This window comes from Pocillopora damicornis, chromosome 4 (genome assembly GCF_964200805.1).
Source record: "Pocillopora damicornis chromosome 4, jaPocDami1.2, whole genome shotgun sequence".
NCBI classification, from domain to species: domain Eukaryota; kingdom Metazoa; phylum Cnidaria; class Anthozoa; order Scleractinia; family Pocilloporidae; genus Pocillopora; species Pocillopora damicornis.
Window position 1 is genome coordinate 24,199,989 of NC_142673.1, and position 18,826 is coordinate 24,218,814.

The following is an 18,826-nucleotide window of genomic DNA, read 5'->3' on the forward strand; positions in this document are numbered from 1 at the left end:
TGGGGAAATTCGGAGACGTGAAGGTGGCAAAGCACACAATTCCTCTCTACTGACTCTATTGTGTAGAGTTTTGACGGTTTATTGACAAGACTCGAGCGCACCCACGTCCTGTTCTGAGAAGTTTTCCTGACAAGGAACAAGGGTAAGAATTTACCCCAACACCTGGAAAGGAAGTTCTTTGCGCACAAAAATATCGATAAGAATCTTAACACCACTTACTCTTAGAGATCCAGAACTCCAAAGTAGCTAAAAGACAGTAGGTAATGCTAAAACCAAGAAGAGCAGACCACAATAAGTTCGCATGTCTGGGTCTTTTTTCATCTTCCAAGTTAAAACTAGATACTATAATTGTTACGAGACCATTGAAAGTAAAGGCGATACCAAAGGCAACTGATCCGTATCTTTCCCTCCTTGGCCCCATGACCTTCTCATTCGAATAGTCCCGGAAACGCCAAATAACAACAGCAGTACTGAAAACTGCGAGGAGAGTGTCGAGCGCAGTGGCAAGGGCAGAAGATCTATCTGTTGTAGCCGTGCCGTAAAATGCAGCAGCCGAAAAAAAAATTGAAGTGATCAGGCTCGCAACTGAAACAGCAACGATAGCTCGTCTCCATTTGTATCTTTCGTGAATTTCCAATACCGATTCCTGTTTATTAGTGCCGATGTCGTCAGCAGAAACACAAGGTGAATGATCTAGATCTCCTTCGCTTCCCGAGGGATTGAATTCAGCCCTGAAGTTTGCTGCTAATTTAGGTGAATGCATTGGTGACTGCCAACCTCGGAGAGTATTCTGTGAGGAAAGCGGAAACATCTGTCGTTTCCCTATGTCTGGTTCGCTCCTTGCCAATTCCATGATATATCAGCCGATGCAAGTTCTACCTGGGGAAATGTACTGTGTTAAAGACTTACTTGCGGATTATTCAGTGTTTCCTTAATGAGATATGCGAATACAAAAATACTGTGTGTGCATTGTTGTCGAAACAATCGAGAGCAGAAGTCATCTCTTCGCGAAAGTCCTCCTGACACGGAATTTTTTTGTGCCTAAATATTTAGCTTATCATACAGTACAAACCAATTCCGATAGAGGAAAAATTTCAAAAAACTTAAAACTCGGTTTTTTCGGGCCCTTAAATGCTCTTATTTTGTCTTAAAAGTGTCCCGTGGACTAGTAACGAACGAATTAGCGTTTCGTGAGGTAGAACACTATGAAAACTGACAAAGACGGTTTCTTGCCTTTGGTGTTCAGGTCGAGATTAGAGCAAAAAATTCCCGTTACTCAATATTTACTTTATTGCATTTGTGTTTTGTTTTTTATGGCGAAATCTATATTAAGAATGGGTTGGGTAAAATTTCCGCACAGCCCCATACTACTGTAAAACAAATCTGACTTCCCAGTGGCAATGTATTATTTTTGTTATTGTTTTCTCTATCCAAGAACTGAATGCATAATGTAGGATGGGGCTGTGCAGAAATTTTACCTTACAAGTTTCCTTTCCATAGAGATTGCAAAGACAGAGGCTATCGTCGTGATCGTCGTGATCGTCGAGCCGGTCAAACCGAACAGAAAATGAATAAGTTTATGGTCATCTGATTCAAGGGCAAGGGGGAAATGATGACTCGTGGGATGGATTTTCGGAAACCTAGGTTAGGAGAATACATGGCCCCTTCGAGCTTGTCTTTATGCCAGTATCTACCAGAGGTTTCACACTGTTCACGCAACAGGATATCGGTCAGGAAAGCTCAGGAAAGGGCTTGAACTGCATTACAAATGATGCATTTCTGTTATCAAAATACGATGGAAACTACAATTGGTAAGGTTTTCATTCAATCAGAAAATCGCAAATGTAGCCATGTGAAACAATCGTGTTTAACAATCGTGTGCGGTGTGGGAACAGGCTTCTAAATCTAACAGATTCCTGAATAATTCGAATGAAGTTTTCCAGGTATGAATAATTTAAAGCATCTTAAAACACCAGCCGAGGTTAATCTGAATCGTAAAGCGCTCTTAGTTATGTTTTTTTGTTTCGTCACTCAGTTATATCATGATGTGCGCCGAGAGGCTTAAGTAATTGGAGTGATTTTGCCTCATTCTTTCTTCGCTGTTTCAGTGTGCAGCTCTCAGTAATGTAAGGTATGCGAAAATCAAGGACCGTGCCATGATGTTTCTTCAATCAGTTATTTTATGATACGCACCTGTAGGCTTAAGTTATTGGAGTGACTTGGTCTCATTCGCATACGCACCTGTAGGCTTAAGTTATTGGAGTGACTTGGTCTCATTCTTCCTTTGTGTTTCAATATGCAGCTCTCAGTAATGTTAGGTAAGCTTAAATCAGTGACCGTGCCATGATTTTAAAATGAGGTCGTATTCGTCATCTTCATGTCGCTGTAAATACTGAGAAGTTTTCGAAAGGCAATGAGCTTAAGTCTCGGTATTAAAGGGAATCACTAATCTTAGTTCAATGAGCCATAACTGGCGAAACATGGAACAGCTAAATTAATCCCCCCAAGTTCCGATGCTCGATTATCAACGTTTCAGTCTGTTTCATTTAATGGTATCTCAGGGCTGAGTCATTTGACTCAAAGGCCAATATGGTTACAACTGTCCTTCTCTTAATGAAGACTCGGTTCAAAGAACGTGAAAGACAGGGTTAATTCCAAGTCATTTTGTGAGCTACACTTGCGTGCGATTCGCCTGACCGTGTACAAACTGGTCGTGCGTGTCCTTTCTAGAAAATTCGTCCTGAAATCATGATTTGAAAATTTGGAAAGGAAGTTTCTTGTGAACAAATATCTCCACCAGAATTTTCATGCCGCAATATAACAGCATGAGTGAAACAGCAATCGCCGCGGAATGATCTAAATACCACAAGTTTGGAAGTTTACATTCAATTAATTCATTCACAGAAAGGGCAAACATTAACCCTCCTGTAAGTCCATCATCTATACTCAGGGCTATAAGAATAGCGCTCTTAAGCTTCGAAGATATCCAGAATTCCGTCCAGGCCAGTAAGCAATAAACAAAACAAAACGCTAGTAGACATGGCCACATTATGCTGGCTCCATCTGGTTTGGTTTTATCAGTCAGGTGCTTCACTGAAACTGCTATAACTATCAGCGCGTCCACGATGAATGCTATTCCAAAGGCAATGGATCCATGCTTTTCTTTCTGAGGAACGATTTTCGCGTTCGTTTCTTCATGAAATCTCCAGACTAAGACGAAACATGTGAGTACGGTGAGCGTTGTGTCTAGAGCTGTGGCGAGGACAGATGAACTGTTCATTGTGGCTGAGAGGAAGAAAGATGCCCCTGCAAAAATCACAGACACCAATAATCTCGTCATAGTCACTGCTAGCGCCATTTTTCTCCATTTCTGTCTTTCACGAACCTGTAATATTGTTTGTGGCTTAGTTTCTTCTCTGTGTTCGTCGACAAAGGAAACGCATGGTGATTTTTCACAAACGCTGTCATTTTGTCCGGGATTGAACTCTGCTTTAAGGCGCATTCCCAACTGTGGGGAAGATAAGGGCGAAAGGCTCTGAGCACTGGAATTGGCCACCTGCGTTGACGACTTTAGCTGAGCCATGATCTTGTGAGGATCTCTTGAGAAGAGTTGTTCATTAATATCTACACACCTTAAGCAGGGGTGACTTGTTTGGATAACCAGCAGTAATGAAAGATAACATCAACGACGCATTTATTAAATTTGAGACAATCTTTTGTTTTTGTGTTCATATAGGGTGACTGAATAAATCAGATAGAAGAATTGATCAGTAAGTTCATAATGATTGGAATGCTATTGTGGTTTTGTTACATGTTAGGTCAAAAAAGAGTCTAGAAAAAACATATATAACAAAGGAACTTGCCAGGTTATAAGTCAGTGACCGCTGCTAACTTTTAAAAAAATTATTCAGAAAAGTGCAGGTATTTGACATAAACTATTGAATGCGGTTCATTTAAACCGCCGAGGACTGCAAAATTGCTGTTAGTAACAACCTTGGGGACGTTCAATGTGAAATGAGGCATTGAAGTTAGAACCACGCTTCAATGACCCTTTTAAAAGGACGACTCTAGAAATAAACTATTCTGTTGTGCATGTTCCCCTGTAGAGTTAGAGTAAGTAGTTGTTATGTTATCATAGAAGCTTATTTACATATCATCTAAAGTTCTCTGAAGACTCCTGTTAGATTGCCGCAGTCTCGATGCGTCACTTAGGCTCCGAGTCTTTGACTTAGCTCGCCACAATTTTTGAAGCTAGAGAATTTTTGAGATCTTATTGACTGAGTTACAATGGCAGAATGTATACAGTGATACAGTGATAGAAGAGTGCGTCTTGGATTAGAAGAGTGTTTCTGCAAGTCTTTTGGGTGAATGTTGATTTGACCTGATTTTCCAGTGCGAAAGATAAGAGATAAAGTTATATATTTATAGGTTATTTTACGGTTGGTTAGCGCGTACGATTTTTATTCACAAGTTAAGTACTTTGCTGGGGTTAGGAAGAGTTGCCTCACGGTTAGGGCACTTAAGACTGCGTCAAGAGTTTTCTGGTTCAAACCTTGGGCAAGTCATTGTGTTGTATAAATGACTGTGAATATATCAAAATCATATATGTGAACCACAGGTATAGAGGTGAATATGAAAGCGATCTTCACAGTACTGAACACATTGAGTTGTGGTTATGAACGAGATATTTTAATTCCACGTGCCTCTCTCCACTCAGGAGTAAATGCAGGTACAGGTGAACTGTAACGGAACTCTGTTGAAATAATTTTTTACAATCCCATTCAGAAGGAGATATTGCGATGCCCTTCTTGCTTGCTTGTCCCAACTAGAGGCTTTTAACCTTTTACATCCTAACATCAGTAGGCATATTCTCCATACTGTTCTTTTTACATTTCCTAAGTTGCTGACAAGGAGAATTTGTTTAAAAATCAAGAGCTTCTTTAGTTGGTGATCATTTCCTTTATTCGCATGCCCATAATGTTTGATTCAGGGGTGATATTTTAAGGAAAAATTAGATGCTAATCAATCTTAGGAGTAAAAGGATTTGGGGCGGAAGCTTTCAAAAAAAGTGTATTAATCCATTGTTCGCCTTCTGTTCTGTTTGCAGGGTTTTGCATTCATCAACTTTGTCCATCGTGAGGATGCCGCCCGAACTATTCAAAGTGTTCAAGAATTTGGTTATTATCATCTTACCTTAAGCGAGGAATGGGCCAAGTAAGTTAATGTTTTGAAAGTCCTTTTATGGGCATGTATCTCTAAAAATATGTTTGTAAGATCCATAAACTAAACGTTACAACTCTACTGCGTACATATACATGTTTCAGGGTTCGTAAGAGTCTTGATTTCTGGAAAAATGAAAACTTTTGAAATTAATTTTAGGCTTGAATTAGTGCATCATTGCTGAGTGTTCTTTGTGAGGCAGCTGAATTACCCAAATTTACCTCAGCTGATACGGGTTAATGATGTGATCAGAGAATTTCGTGTTCAGTCTTTATTAAAGCTGTAATTTGTACATGTTTCTCTCCACAGACCATCAACTAATCAGCAATAAGAAGTAACTAGAAGTGATGCTTGTCATTCGTCCCATTGAATGAATAAAAAAGATATCATACCATTATACTTGTCCTAGTGCTTGAATCACTTTTGCAGGTAGAGAAACGTTTGGCCTGACTTTTGTTTACAGCTTGCCTACGCTACTCTATAACAATTTTTTGCCCACCTGCAAAATCCAGTGCCGTCTGACAATTTTTACTTGAGAAGAAATACAAGACCATGTCAAAGATAACCTTGGCATTTTATTATGACTGTCAGATAGTGCGTGCACTATAGTTGGTCAGTTATGCGGGCCGTATTTCACGGAACAGGTTGCTTAACTCAAAAAATTACTTGAAATGAAATCTTCCATCTTTGAACCCAGAGATATGATTAATATCTTTTGAAACTCGTTTTGAAGGTGTGTACTGTAAGTCACGAAACCTGTACAATGCAGAATTTGCTCTTCTTTTGTAAAGCTGGGACTTTGTTGCCATTGTGATGGAATTGTAATCAATAGAAGAAGGCAGTTCATGTCTTATTGTGAAGACTTGCTACTTGTCCGAATTTTCGTTTTAAAAAACGCCCCTTATCTTGAAATGACTGTTGACTTTTACAGAGTCGAAATAATGTACTTTCTTTATAGTAAACGAAAACGTAGTTTTAAAATGCTAACAGCACTCAGTGTCGTCATTTTCATTCCGTGCAAATCTCTCTGACAAATTAAAGGAATCCCTTAAGGCCGTAAAGAGAAAGGCGTTACCTTAATCCGTTTTTAGAGAGAGGGGCTTCCTAATTAAGTTCAGTTAGATAAGAGGCTATTTGCTTAATTGAGGAATAGCGCCCGGTACATCGCACGGGACGGACTATTGAAAAATAACTCTAATAGAAATAATAGCGGGCTAGGAAAATCATTGACTCGCTCTACAGAATAAATTTATTTTATCTTTTTGATCAACCAATGAGCTAATATCGATTAAAGTTCTAATCGCCAATATTCCTTTTGCCATATTCTATTGCCTATTTTTTTCTTTTCGCTCTGACGAAGGGCTAACGCTCGAAATGCCACTTTTGGAAACTCTTTCCTGTTTATTAGAGTCCACGTCTTCAGGAGAAACGCAAGGTGAATGATCTAAAACTCCTTTGCTTCCCGAGGGATTGAATTCATTCCTGAAGATGCTGCCAATTTTGGTGAATGTGTTGGTGACTGCCAACCTCGGACAGTATTCTGCGAGGAAAGCGGAAAATTTTGTCGTTTCCCCGTGTCTGGTTCGCTTCTTGCCGATTCCACGATATATCAGCCGATGCAAGTTCTACGTGAGGAAATGTACTATGTGTTAAAGACTTATTTGTGGATTATTCTGGGTTTTCTTAACCCCTCTAACTCCCAAGAGGCTCTCTTGGAGCTGCTTTGCATTTCCTTGTAAATTAATTGTAAGAATATTGTGTTAGATCAAGATAACAACCTCTATCTGATAAGTATGAGTGTTCTTGTCACCTGTTGGCTGTTAATCACTTGCGGGAGTTAAAGGTTAATTAGATATGCGAATACAAAGAACACCGTTGTGTAAGCATCGTTGTTAAAACAATCGAGCGCAGGCAAAAGTAATCTCATTATTTAAGGGTTTTTAAGTGTCTATGAGGTGAAATTTTTTGCGTAAATATTTAACTTATCATATGTACAAACCAATTCCGATAGAAGAAATATTTAAAATGCTTTTAACTCGGTCTTTTTGGGCCCCAAAGTGCTCTTATTTAGTCTTCACCCTTTAACTCCTATGAGTGACCAAGAGAGAATTTCTCCTTACAATATCAACCAGATAAATGATGAGAATAAAGAAAAATATCAATTTGGGGATAATTAGTTGGTGCAATACTAAATTTTATGAACTAATATTATAAAAATTGTATACTTGACAGTAAGGAGAATTACAAATTTGATCTGGGAGTCAAAGGGTTAAAAGTGTCCAGTGGACTGGTAACGAATTAGCGGGTGATGACGTAGAAAACTGTGAAATTCTCAGCTGACACTTGCAAATCTCTCACATCTCTTGTAATTTTGTATAAGTCAGCGTTGAAATACTCTTGAAATGATATCCGATAGCGATGTATACCTGCCTTCAGCAAGCTCTACCGAGAGTTGTGATACATTGTACTCAAGTAACAGTTCAGCCCTACGAAGGAGAACCGCGTGCATCAAACGAAAATTTCGACGAAGACTGACAAAGACGATTCAGTTCTCGCCTGCAGTGTTCAGGTCAAGATTAGAGCAAAAATTTCCCGTCACTGAATATTTACTTTGTTGCGTTTGTGTTTTGTTTTCTATGGCGAAATTTATGTTAAGAATAAGTAACATCTGATGGCATTTTATTCCTTCGCATTATATCTCGGTCAGTGCTCTTGAGTTTCGTTGCTGTAGAGAAATTCCCTTAGTACACCAAAAGCTAAATTTTTACGAAAGAATTAGCTGTATCAGGAGGCACAATGGTTTTTCACCGAGAAGTTATCGGGCAGTTTCACTGCAAGTTGCTCCTTTAGCTAGAGATTGCAAAGACAGAGGCTATGGTCGCGATCGTCGAGCCGGCCAAACCGAACGGAAAACGATTGAGTTAATAGTCGTCTGATTCAAGCTAATCTCAAATAGGGTTTTTAATAGAGAAAGTTGAGTTGAAGTGCAGTATTGCCATAAGACCCATTCCGCTCAAAGGAAATAACTCACATCAGTATTGTAAGTAATTATTTCGTATGCATCGATTTTCACACGGCAGTGGGATTCGCTATCATCTAATTAATTCAATAAAACTTGCCTCAGTATTTATCTCGATGCAGTGCTGTTATCACAATGATATTACTACTTTTGCTCCTTATAGTTTCTCGAGGACAGTGAGGAAATGATGGCTCGTGGAGTGGATTTTGGGAAACCTAGGTTGGGAGAATTCACGGCCCCTTTCGAGCTTGTCTTTATGCCAGTATCCGCCAGAGGTTTCGCACTGTTCACGCAACAGGATATCGGTTAGGAAATCTCAGGAAAGGGCTTGAACTGCATTACAAATGATGCATTTCTGTTGTTAAAATAAGATGGAAACTACAATTGATAGGATTTTCATTCAATAAGGAAAGCGCAAATGTAGCCATGTAAAAAGACAAGGAGTATGGGTACATCTCAAGCGCGTGAAATTAACAACAATAAGTTAAGAAGCTCACCATTCTTCGCCTGCGAAATGTCAGCGGAAAAGAATGTTAAACAATCGTGTGCGGTGTGGGAAAAGGCCCCTTAATCATTCCCCTGATTTGGCTAGTCGTATGTGTTCATGACAGGCGTCTTCGAAGCCGCTACGGAGCATGAGGCCGACAACATTGAAGAGTAAAATCTCCTCGATGTCGACGATCGAGATGCGTCCATTTTGGTCATACAGCTACATCCTTTAGAAAGTAGTGTATAGAAATAGCCGGTATATGTGTATTATTCTTGTAGCTAACATCATTTGGCGCTCTGGCCATGCAATACGTTCGTCCTTTCTTTTAGATTTCTCCGCCTTCTCCACCATAGTTGCCGACGTGTCTTCACAGTTTTCTACGTCACAGCTATGTAACATGATATAGTTTTGGCCACGCGCTTAATGGGGACACTTTTTGGCCGACAAATCGTACTTTCAATGCACAAAAAAGTGGCCCAGGAGAACTCCCTAGGCGCTAAAGTCGATTATTTCTAATTCTTAATACAGCTATCAACCAGAAACTGCGAAAAAAAATTCGTGTCATGGGCACTTTAACTGATTACTCAGTACCATCAGGAGCCCATTACTTAATGAGTAATGGACTCCTGGTACCATACAATGTTCTTCGGCTACAGAAGAAGAAAACAGAGTCCTTAATACCCATAGCAAGACAAAATCGCAAAAATGCTGCCGCTGATTTTACATTTGCATTTGCTTGAATTCTCCAGCGGACCGTATCGCTCAAAACATAGCTTAGCCTGGTGCCCATATATTTTCCAAGTGGAACGTAAAACAATCGACATTGCAAAAGGTCCGAGGTAAATAAACAAGAAAATTTGGTCTTATCAACTAGGTTGACAATGTAAAGTAGGCACCATAAAGCGAGTTTCTAAGCTGACGTTTCAAGCGTTAGCCTTTCGTCAGAGCGAATAAGGGAGTAAACCCTTTGGGTATAAATTGGAGCACAGTAATTGAATTTCTGGCCCTCTGACTGGCTGAGGGGAGCTGTGGTGTCAGCTAATAACCTTGCTCCGAGTTCATAACCTAGCTCCGACATAAATGGTCAATGAATTCGTCATCGTTGCTAGTTGTATACCATCTCATCTTCGATCGATGCGACTCCGTAGAACAATCATTAATTAATTCTATGATTTATTTCACGACGTTTCGCGCCAAGATTTTGAATTTGAAATATTATTGAATTCTAATATCGAGCGATTTCAAATCTAACGGATTCCTGGATAATTCGAATGAAGTTTTCCAGTCCTAACTAATTTAAAACATCTTAAAACACCAGCCTAAGTTAATCTGAGTCGCAATGCGCTCTTAGTTATGTTTTTTTGTTTCGTCACAGTTATTTTATGATGCGCGCCTTTAGGCTTAAGTTACTGAAGTGATTTTGCCTCACTCTTTCTTCGCTGTTTCAGTGTGTAGCTCTCAGTGAAGATCAAGTCCCGTGCCATGATTTTAAAACGAGGTTGCATTTGTCATCTTCATGTCGATGTAGATACTGAGAAATTTCGAAAGGCAATGAGCTCAAACAGCACACTTAAGAAGTGCGTCGATGGAACGAAAACCCACGAGACTGCTGGCGAAGTGAGATTCACCCTAAAAGTCCCGGTATTTAAAGGGAATATTTCTTAGTAATCTAGGTTCAATGAGCTATAACTAGCGAAGCATAGAACAGCTTGATTAATCTCCCCAAGTTCCGAGGCTCGATTATGAGGGGACAGTCTGTTTCATTGGTATCTGGTGATTTCGCCAACGAGTGATTTCGCCAACGTCACGTTCGCCAACGTCTTCGGTCGCTTGGCCAACGCGATGAGTCGCTTGGCCAACGTCCTACTGGTCACTTCGCCAATGTATAAGTTTACTCTAAATAAAAATTTACCATTACTTCTTCTTGCTTCTGTGTGTTATTTACTTGACGTTCGAACTTAGTACGCGCAACTTAAAACACAGTGGGCCCACATAAATGCACGGCACGCCACGCGTCACCGGCACTGTATGTTGCTGAATTTAACTTAGAGCAATAAAGTCGCGTGTGTGCAACCTTTTCCTTAAGTTCTTCTTTAAGGTTTATTTGTCGATAACAGAGATTTATATAATTGCCTTTGAGAGATTTATATAAATACACTGTAGACTACTACTACTACTAATTCTATAACTCCAGCGCATATTATAACTTCGAGCAAGAGTATATAAGTATTACAAGAAACACACGCTTGTATATTACCATATGAATAGACGCGTAAACTCATTGTGTTAAAACTTGTTAATTTTACCCTATTGTTCTAAATAAACCAATCCAATTGCTTGAAACTAACTGGTATGATATTTCGACCCTTCGAAGTGTATAAAACACACTGGCATGCGAAGAATGTTCATTTCAATCATACGATTACGACACTCTACGACTCATAACGAATTATCTCAGAAACCTTTATCTCGGAATACTATTAAAATCAGGATGGCTACTGCGCAGATTTTAAACTGTATTGTTTGTCACGAACTGGTACGGCCTCGGCAGCAAGCGGTTCAGTGCGATGGATGTTTTCGCTGGAACCATCGAATGTGTAACACCGGTAAGTTATATTTACTTATATATACTCTGATACTCTAAAAAGTAGAGACCTGGGCCAGGATTATAAGTTGATGGAGGATCTAATTTCTCTTTTATACAACTGTTGTTGCTTATCTTACACCTAACAGAAAACATCTCCTAAAAGTAAAAAAAAACTCAAACCATTACGCTCTCTCTTTTTTATATAAAAATCTGGACGAGAAACATTTCTTTTTTTTTTACTTGGCCTAATTAGATTTTTACTTTGATTCAAAAGGTATCTCGCAAGAGCTTTACCGGGCCGCTGTTCGTGACGGAAAAGGTATGGACTGGCAGTGCGCGGTGTGCGAGTCCTATGCAGATCAGTCTGATGCAGAGAGCACCCGAGTCGAGGACATGGAAGAGGACATGGATTCTCTCAGCAATGACACGTCTTCAGAGCCGCATAAACCGGACGAAGAACCGTCCATCTTGGAACCAGTTCCTGAAGAACCACCGATAGTTGCGGAGCCAGCCACGTTCACCTTAGTCGAGAACGGCACAAGTCGTGGAAAAGCCAGTCTCGTCGACAGCCTTGGGTTCACCTACAACGTCCACTCTAAGCGTCCCTACGCAACCTACTGGCAGTGTACGATGCGCCCAAAGGGAAATCCGTGCAAGGCTTCAGTGACGGAGCGTGATGGAACCTTCCAAGCAGGGAAGAGCGCCCACAACCATTCTGTGGAGATGGGAGCTATTACGGCACTAAAAATAATTTCCACTGTAAAGTCCAAAGCTCTTGAGGACAAATTCAGGCCGGCTTCAGCAATAGTCAATGAGGTATGTTAATGATTGTATTGCTGGCGTTTCAAGTTAAGTTTATTTTCATAGAACTGGATATTGTCGAATTTTTTCTTGGGTTTCTGCGTGATTGATCACGAAGTTGAAGGCAAAAAGACAATCTAGCCTCCAAAGGGCGTACATGGACGACGATTCCGTTTACAAGTACATCAGGAAGCTAATGGCCCTCCCGTTCCTCCCGTATCCGGAAATCCAACCGATGTTCGACCTACTCGAGGAGCAGGCCCAAACTGACCAGCTGGGGAGACTTGTCCAGTACATCCGACGACAGTAGATTGAGAGTGAAGTATTCACCCCAAGAAACTGGTGCGTGTACAAGGAGCCCGTCCGCACAAATAACAACCTGGAAGGCTGGCATAACGCCCTCAATCGCAGAGCTGGAGCTGTTTGAATGGACCAGCGCGCTCTAACTGATCATGAACGAACTGAACTAGCGTGAAGTAAGCTGAGAATCAGAAGGTTTTGTAAATAGGTTTTGACTAAAGCATTTTTTTGAATCAGAAGGTTTTGTAAATAAGTTTTGCATTGAAAATATTTTGTGAATCAGAAGGTTTTGTAAATAGGTTTTCCACTAAAATATTTTGCACTTGTAAATATTTATAAAAGTACGTATTGTTATTAAAATGTTGTTGATATTATGCTTGTTATATTTTATTTCTGACTCGTTTTGAAGGCTGGAAAACAAACTCTGATTGTTTCTGAAAAATGGTAACTCGCTAATTCACATCGTAACGCATTTTTCAAGTTAAATTTTGAGTTATACATTTTTGGAACACCAACAGTTTTAAATTACCGCGATGTTAGTGCTCACACGCCGGCTTTTTCTGGATCTGTCAAAAAAATGCAAATTGTTTGGAAGTCAGCCAAGCGAAACTAGCATTAACTGAAAAATGTTCTGACCCAAGTATCAGCATTACATCCGAAGCATCAGTAAGCACCCTTTTTACTAAGCTATTACTAAGTTATTACTAGATATTTGGCGTTGGCGAAGTGACCAGTAGAACGTTGGCCAAGCGACTCATCGCGTTGGCTAAGCGACCAAAGACGTTGGCGAACGTGACGTTGGCGAAATCACTCGTTGGCGAAATCACCGCAATTCTTTTCATTTAATGATATCTCAGGGTTGAGAGTCCTTTGACTCAAAGGCCAATGTGATTACAATCGTCTTCTTTTAATTAAGACTCGATTCATAGAACGTGAAAGACAGGGTCAATTCCAAGTCATCTTGTGATAATGAGCTGCACTTGCGAGCGATTCGCCTGACCGTGTACAAACACGGTCGTGGGTGTCCTCTTGAAATCATGAATTGAAAATTTGGAAAGGAAGTTTCTTGTGAACAAATATCTCCACAAGAATTTTGATACCGCAATATAACAGCATGAGTGAAACAGCAATCGCCGCGGAATGATCCAAATACCACAAGTTTGGAAGTTTACATTCAATGAATTCATTCACAGAAAGAGCGAACATAAACCCTCCTGTAAGCCCATCATCTATACTCAGGGCTATAAGGATAGAGCTCTTAAGCTTCGAAGATATCCAGAATTCCGCCCCGGCCAGTAAGCAATAGACAAAACAAAACGCCAGTAGACATGGCCACATTATGCTGGCTCCATCTGGTTTGGTTTTATCAGTCAGGTGCTTCACTGAAACTGCTATTACTATCAGCGCGTCTACGATGAATGCTATTCCAAAGGCAATGGATCCATGCTTTTCTTTCTGAGGAGCGATTTTCGCGTTCGTTTCTTCGTGAAATCTCCACGCTAAGACAAAACATGTGAGTACGGTGAGCGTTGTGTCTAGAGCAGTGGCGAGGACAGATGAACTGTTCATAGTGGCTGAGAGGAAGAAAGATGCCCCCGCAAAAATCACAGACACCAATAATCTCGTCATAGTCACTGCTAGCGCCATTTTTCTCCATTTCTGTCTTTCACGAACCTGTAATATTGTTTGTGGCTTAGTTTCTTCCCTGTGTTCGTCGTCAAAGGAAATACATGGTGATTTTTCAAAAACGCTGTCATTTTGTCCGGGATTGAACTCTGCTGTAAGGCGCATTCCCAAATGTGGGGAAGATAAGGGCGAAAAGCTCTGAGCACTGGAATTGGCCACCTGTGTTGATGACTTTAGCTGAGCCATGATGATCTCTTGTGGGGAGCTGTTCATTAATATCTACACACATTAAACGGGGGTGACTTGTTTGGATAACCAGCAGTGATGAAAGATAAAATAACTATGCATATGTTTAAATTGAGAAAATCTTTTGTTTTGTGTTCATAGAGGGTGACTGAGTAAATCAAATGAAAGAATTGATCAGTAATAAGTTGAAAATGATTGGAATACTATTGTGGTTTTGTTATATGTTAGGTCAAAAAAGTCTTTAAAAAAAAACATATATAATAAAGGAACTTGCCAGGTTATAAGTCAGTGACCGCTGCTAACTTTGAAAAAAATTATTCAGAAAAGTGCAGGTATTTGACATAAACTATTGAATGCGGTTCATTTGAACCGCCAAGGACCGCAAAATTGCTGTTAATAACGACCTTGGGGACACTCATGTGAAATGAGGCATTGGAGTTAGCACCACGCTTCAATGACCTTTTTGAAAGGACGACTCTAAAAGTAACCTATTCTGTTGTGTATGTTCCCCTGTAGTTTTACAGTAGGTAGTTGTTATGTTATCATAGAAGCTTATATATATGTCACTTAAAGTTCTCTGAAGACTCCTGTTAGATTGTCGCAATTTCGAAGTGTCACTTAGGCCTGCAAAGTATTAAATTAGATGCATAGGGCACTCAGGGGACTTGCGGTCTGAGTTCGGGAACAAAACTAACAAGATATTCAGAAAGAACCAATTCACCAAACAATTATTCAAAGATCAGTCACAAGCGATTTGTATACCTCTTATTCATTGAAAGCAAAATTTGTCTTCCTCCTACGCTTGCAAAATAATGTAATCATGAAGTAATTGTTCATAGATCACTTTACGGCGGTTTGTATACCTCTTACTTTTTTAAAGAAAAATGTTTCTTTTCTTCTTAAGGCCTATTTACACGGCGTGACTTTGTCGCATGCGACAAGCTTACGACAGGCCTACGACATGACTTAAGAGTCGTAAGCGAGTTGTAGGTTTTATTTACACGAAACAATTCGTTTCGTAAGCCTGTCGTAAGCTTGTCGCATGCGACAAAGTCGTACCGTGTAAATAGGCCCTTACGCTCCCGCCAAACGAGTAACATCTTTCTCTATTAGACGACAGAAGAGAAAAGTATTGTCAGAGTGCTTCTTTTTCCTCTTAATGCATGTTTCTTTTGTCCTAGTAATGTGTTCTAAATACTTTGATTTACATCATCTTCGTATCTGAGTGTTAGCTTGCCACAATTTGTGAAGCTACAAATTTTTGGGATCCTATTGACATCCACACTGAAGCTTTTGAAAAAACCAAATAACAATAAACTAATTGTAAGCAAACTTTTTCTTTTCTTCCCGAGTTCTCGCGCCACATGTGTGACATCCAGATATTTCTTTATCAGGCTACAGAGAGAAACATTTCGCCTTTTTCGTTCACCTGCCTTGTAGTGCTGTGTTCAAAAACTTCGATTCATAACATCTTTGTATTTGTGATAAAACCTACCACAATTTGTTTAATCTTAATAACATCCATAGTAAGCTTTTGAAACGAATAACAATAACAAACTAATTGAAAGAAAAAAATTTCTTTTCTCCTGTTGCTCCCGCCAAAATTGGGTAACGCCTTTCTTTATAAGACGAACAAAAATTTTCACCATACTCGTTCATCTTAAAACATGTCTGTTCTATCTCAGTACTGAGTTCTATACACTTTGAATTCTAGTATCATCGCATTTGAGATTCAGTTCACCAAAGTTTGTGAACAAAACCAACCGATTGTATTAACCAATCAAGCTGTACTAATCTTATTGAAACCTACCGTGAGCTTTTGAAACGAACGAATGACAATATTACCACCCCCCTCTGATAGGCCTCCTTTTCAATGGCCCTCATCTTCAATACCCCTCCTCTTTCATAAGTTCGTCCTCCCTTCTAATTCTCCTCTTTTTAATGCGTCCCCTCTCCAAAGAAGCCCCCGACTTAGATATGTCCCCCTCTTCAATAAGTTCCCCTCTCTGTAATAAGCCCCCTTTTTAATGTTCCCCTCCCCAAAACCCCTTCCCCCGATTTCAGTAAGTCCCCCTCCTCAATAACTCCACCTCTTCAATAAGCCCTTCTATTTAATAAGTTCTCCTCTTCATTAAGTCCTCCTCTCTAATAAGCCCCTGTTTTTAACGTGTCCCCTCCCCAAAAAGCCCCCCCCCCCGACTTCAATAAGTTCCCCTCTTCAATGAGGACCCCCTTCAAAACGTCCCCTCAATCTGAAGTAAAAAGTTTTTTTAAAAAGCCCCTTCTGAACCTCCCCTTTCAAAAGTATTGAACTCAAATAATTCAAATAATGACAGGGTAAAATACAATGTAAAAGGTAGGTTTTATTCAGATTCGAAAGGATAAGAAAGCTTTACATCCAAACTATAAGCATAACCATTTGAAAAAAGCTTGGAAAAGACTGACACCAGACTGGCCATAGAATACACTTTCTTTCAAAGGTTCCCAGCTGTTCTCCTGAAAAGTTATGTTTCAAGTCTTCTCTGGTTATTTAATGCATCGTTAGAGAGCGTATAGACAACGCTTGGCCGATCAAATGAAGTATAATTTCTGACGCAGTTCTTGTTTCTTTTGAATCTTACTAAAATTTTATAAGACAGCGATATCTTTAAAATATATTTTGAGAGATCGTCCGGGGAAAAAAGGCCTTACGGCGAAACACCTTCCTCTCGTTTGATCCTCCCCAGACGCTATGACACAGAATGAATTCTTTCACCACAATAAACTATACGCAGTACTTTAGCGAATTCTCTACGGTATTTACTGCTACGCATACAATAAATAAGTGGATTGACTGCTGAATTACAAGCTACTAACGTCTGCACACAGCTAAAAGCTTTCTTGAATAGAACAAAGTTCTCAGAAGGGTGTAAAATGAGCGGAAGCAGAAGCAAAGGCATCCAACATAAAGCATAAACTCCTACCACTGTTAAGATGGTTTTAGTCACCTTTCTCTCTGTCATGGTATTACAAGACCGTGAATGTACGTTATGAATTCTGTTTTCTTGACGTTTGGCCGTGATGAAAATATAGATATACACGATTGTAGTTGTGATAAGTAGAGAGGAGATGTAGATTGAGACATAGAACCTGGGAATCAAAACAGGAGAAGCGTACAAGACAGCAAATAGAAGAGAAACAAGCCAGACAAATGATATTCCTAAAAGTGCTTTTTCTGTTGTCAGAACGGCTATGTATTGGAAAGGGAATCTAATCGCACAAACGCGATCTATTGTCATTGCAAATATGTTAGTTGCCGATGCAACCGTGGAAATATGGCCGAAGAAGCTTTTGGTGATGTCAAAGATCCTGAATTCTTTATCATTTTGAAACTTGTAATTGAGGTCATGAATCACCATGGGTAGATACACCAAGCACACAGACAAGTCTGAGATCGCCAAACTTGTCATGAAAAGATCAGGAACCCTGCGAAGATTTGTGTTTGCGCCAACAGCAAGGAGTATCAAAGAGTTCCCCAAAGCTCCAAGCACACTTATCAAGGCGCAAATGAGAGAGAGGACGACCGCTACCTCTTTACTTAATATTTCACTGATACGGAGATACTCAAGTGTTTCTTGTGATGGAGAAGTAGCTGTGGAATGGTTGCAGCTTGTTTGGTTAAAACAGTCAAATGAACTTGCAGTCATACTACTCAGATGACCTCAAATGTCTTCAACCTGCAAACTGGAGCGCAAATACAGCGGTCACAGCCGTTTTATTTCCTAGCGGTTGCTTTGTCGGAAAGTAACTAAAGAAAACCTTCTTTACAGGATTGAATTACCTTTAAATTGTTAAAAGCATCCTAAATAAAATTTTAGATTTGCGGCAAAAGGGGGAAAGAGGGATACAATCTATTTGAGTCCTTTTTTTAGCACACAAAGCTCGGCAACTTGTTCCAGAAGCATTAATAAGAGTTTATGTCAAGTTTCGAGATAGAAATCTCGAGCCAATGGTCTTTTTTGGTGTTTGAGGTCCAATAAATGAAAGAGCAGGTGAAATTGGCGTCGTCATATTGCAGTTTTTGAGTGCAATTTTTTTTAACGATTTGTAACTATATATGTGGAAATAAACTAATAAATTGCTTTAGATAAAATAAATGCAAGAGTGAAAACGAAATAAAAGAAAGTACCGATAATTGTTTACGCCGAAATAGGCTCAATCTCTCTGAGTGCTGAAAATCGATCTCTTTATAGGCGGCCGTCACCACCAAAACTACAAGGATGTCAAACAGATCAGCAGACACAAAGGCCGTTTAGGGGTCAGTTGTAAGACAGCATGTTACCTCTTTTTAAGCTTCTATGTTGTACGCAAACGTCTCACGATATTTCTGGTTTTGTCTGTGCTCCTTCTTAAGGTGTTAAGCGATTTATGAGTATCTATTTGCACTCCTCGCCACTTAAAGTTACCATGATGAGGGCGGAAGGTTCAATATCCAACATGATATCGAGCTCAGAGCAAAGTTCGCAAACGTTTGATCAATAATAGCTCTTAAGCTTGG

At 39.8% G+C, this 18,826-nt stretch overlaps 2 protein-coding genes and 1 long non-coding RNA gene across 4 annotated transcripts; 1 reads left to right on the forward strand and 2 right to left on the reverse strand.

Annotated features, from left to right (window-relative positions):
- Window positions 1–224: 224 nt before the first annotated feature.
- LOC113683523 (uncharacterized) lies at window positions 225–5,617 on the forward strand. 2 transcript variants are annotated; one of them, XR_016186400.1, is made up of 3 exons: window positions 225–2,318; window positions 5,108–5,214; window positions 5,530–5,617. It is a non-coding gene; the product is annotated as an uncharacterized LOC113683523 (long non-coding RNA). The 2 variants fall into 2 exon arrangements; XR_016186399.1 differs by having other exon boundaries at window positions 225–2,131.
- A 7,835-nt stretch (window positions 5,618–13,452) lies between these two features.
- Window positions 13,453–14,289, reverse strand: LOC113683440 (transmembrane protein 163a). The gene has a single exon (XM_027200680.2). The coding sequence runs from the start codon at window positions 14,287–14,289 to the stop codon at window positions 13,453–13,455; it is 837 nt and encodes a 278-aa protein (XP_027056481.2).
- A 2,343-nt stretch (window positions 14,290–16,632) lies between these two features.
- Window positions 16,633–18,752, reverse strand: LOC113683544 (histamine H2 receptor). The gene is made up of 2 exons (XM_027200795.2): window positions 18,611–18,752; window positions 16,633–18,012 (listed from the first exon to the last, which is right to left on the reverse strand). The coding sequence occupies exon 2, from the start codon at window positions 17,973–17,975 to the stop codon at window positions 17,019–17,021; it is 957 nt and encodes a 318-aa protein (XP_027056596.2). The 5' UTR covers window positions 17,976–18,012; window positions 18,611–18,752; the 3' UTR covers window positions 16,633–17,018.
- Between the last annotated feature and the right edge of the window lie 74 nt (window positions 18,753–18,826).

Excerpts from the sequence above, each read along its gene's own strand:
- LOC113683440 (XM_027200680.2), bottom strand. The coding sequence starts at position 14,289 with ATGGCTCAGCTAAAGTCATCAACACAGGTGGCCAATTCCAGTGCTCAG.
- LOC113683544 (XM_027200795.2), bottom strand. The coding sequence starts at position 17,975 with ATGACTGCAAGTTCATTTGACTGTTTTAACCAAACAAGCTGCAACCAT.